This window comes from Chanos chanos, chromosome 6, assembly GCF_902362185.1.
Source record: "Chanos chanos chromosome 6, fChaCha1.1, whole genome shotgun sequence".
In the NCBI taxonomy this organism is placed as follows: domain Eukaryota; kingdom Metazoa; phylum Chordata; class Actinopteri; order Gonorynchiformes; family Chanidae; genus Chanos; species Chanos chanos.
The window spans coordinates 730,001-732,500 of record NC_044500.1 but is presented as its reverse complement, the minus strand read 5'-3'; the positions used below and the strand labels follow the sequence as shown (position 1 = coordinate 732,500).

Here is a 2,500-nt window from a genome sequence, read left to right as displayed (position 1 = left end):
CCTCAACCACCCTGTCCCTCAACCACCCTGTCCCGCAACCACCCTATGCTCAACCGCCCTATCCTTCAACCGCCCTATGCTCAACCACCCTGTCCCTCAACCACCCTGTCCCGCAACCATCCTATGCTCAACCGCCCTATCCCTCAACCACCCTGTCCCTCAACCACCCTATGCTCAACCGCCCTATCCCTCAACCGCCCTATCCCTCAACCACCCTATCCCTCAACCGCCCTATCCCTCAACCGCCCTATCCCTCAACTGCCCTATCCCTCAACCACCCTGTCCCTCAACCATCCTATGCTCAACCGCCCTATGCTCAGCCACCCTATCCCTCAACCGCCCTATCCCTCAACCGCCCTATCCCTCAACCACCCTATCCCTCAACCGCCCTATCCCTCAACCACCCTGTCCCTCAACCGCCCTATCCCTCAACCGCCCTATCCCTCAACCACCCTATCCCTCAACCGCCCTATCCCTCAACCGCCCTATCCCTCAACCACCCTATGCTCAACCGCCCTATCCCTCAACCACCCTGTCCCTCAACCACCCTATCCCTCAACCGCCCTATCCCTCAACCGCCCTATCCCTCAACCGCCCTATGCTCAACCGCCCTATCCCTCAACCACCCTATCCCTCAACCGCCCTATCCCTCAACCACCCTATGCTCAACCGCCCTATCCCTCAACCGCCCTATCCCTCAACCGCCCAATCCCTCAACCACCCTGTCCTCAACCACCCTATCCCTCAACCACCCTATCCCTCAACCACCCTATCCCTCAACCGGCCTGTCCTCAACCGCCCTATCCCTCAACCACCCTGTCCCTCAACCGCCCTATCCCTCAACCGCCCTATCCCTCAACCGCCCTGTGATGTCATACATGCCCTGTGACGTTATACACGCCCTGTGATGCTATCATACACGGTCTGTAATGCTATCATACACGCCCTGTGATGTCATACACGCCCTGTGATGTTATACATGCCCTGTAATGCTATCATACATGCCCTGTAATGCTATCATACATGCCCTGTAATGCTATACATGCCCTGTAATATTATACATGCCCTGTAATATTCCCCTCTGTCTCTCTTTCTCTGTGTTTCTCTCTTTCTCTCTGACTCTCTCTCTCTCTCTCTCTCCCTCTCTCTCACAGGGTTCCTCTATGATCCATCAGAAAGTCTCCCCTCCCAGTGAAAGCCAAGGATCGCCAGTGCTGTCATTCATTCTTCTGGAGCAGTTTATTGCAATCCGACTGGTCCAGGGGATCCACCAATCACTGGCTGCACTCAGTAAAGTCATCCGTGGCACATCCCTATTGACCTCTGATGTGCACAAACTGGCTACTGCTCTCCTGAACCAGGAGGTACGAGAGCGTGGGCGAGTGTGTGTGCATGTGGTGATGTGTGGATGTTTGTATGTGATTATGTGTGGATGTTTGTATGTGATTATGTGTGTGTGTGAGTGCGTATATGTGTGTGTGTATGTGTGTTTGTGTGTGCGTGTGTGTATGAGTGCGTATATGTGTGTGTGTATGTGTGCGTGCGTGTGTGATTAAGTAAGAGTTATAATACTATGGTGGTTATGTGATAAAGTAAGAGTTATAATACTATGGCGGTTAGGTGACTAAGAGTTATAATACTATGGCGGTTATGTGATTAAGAGTTATAATACTATGGCGGTTATGTGATTAAGTAAGAGTTATAATACTATGGTGGTTATGTGATTAAGTAAGAGTTATAATACTATGGCGGTTAGGTGACTAAGAGTTATAATACTATGGTGGTTATGTGATTAAGAGTTATAATACTATGGTGGTTATGTGGTTAAGTAAGAGTTATAATACTATGGCGGTTATGTGATTAAGTAAGAGTTATAATACTATGGCGGTTATGTGATTAAGTAAGAGTTATAATACTATGGCGGTTATGTGATTAAGTAAGAGTTATAATACTATGGTGGTTATGTGATTAAGTAAGAGTTATAATACTATGGTGGTTATGTGATTAAGTAAGAGTTATAATACTATGGCGGTTAGGTGACTAAGAGTTATAATACTATGGCGGTTATGTGATTAAGAGTTATAATACTATGGCGGTTATGTGATTAAGTAAGAGTTATAATACTATGGTGGTTATGTGATTAAGTAAGAGTTATAATACTATGGCAGTTATGTGATTAAGAGTTATAATACTATGGCGGTTATGTGATTAAGAAAGAGTTATAATACTATGGCGGTTATGTGATTAAGTAAGAGTTATAATACTATGGCGGTTATGTGATTAAGTAAGAGTTATAATACTATGGTGGTTATGTGATTAAGTAAGAGTTATAATACTATGGTGGTTATGTGATTAAGTAAGAGTTATAATACTATGGCGGTTAGGTGACTAAGAGTTATAATACTATGGCGGTTATGTGATTAAGTAAGAGTTATAATACTATGGCGGTTATGTGGTTAAGTAAGAGTTATAATACTATGGCGGTTATGTGATTAAGAGT

General features: G+C 45.5%; 1 protein-coding gene across 1 annotated transcript in view; it reads left to right on the top strand.

Moving 5' to 3' along the window:
- The window catches only part of dync2h1 (dynein cytoplasmic 2 heavy chain 1), a 163,782-nt gene that overhangs the window by 144,639 nt on the left and 16,643 nt on the right, over positions 1 to 2,500 (top strand). The window contains exon 85 of the mRNA XM_030776669.1: positions 1,155 to 1,364. Coding sequence (XP_030632529.1) covers positions 1,155 to 1,364 — 210 coding nt within the window. The remainder of the gene's footprint in view (positions 1 to 1,154; positions 1,365 to 2,500) is intronic.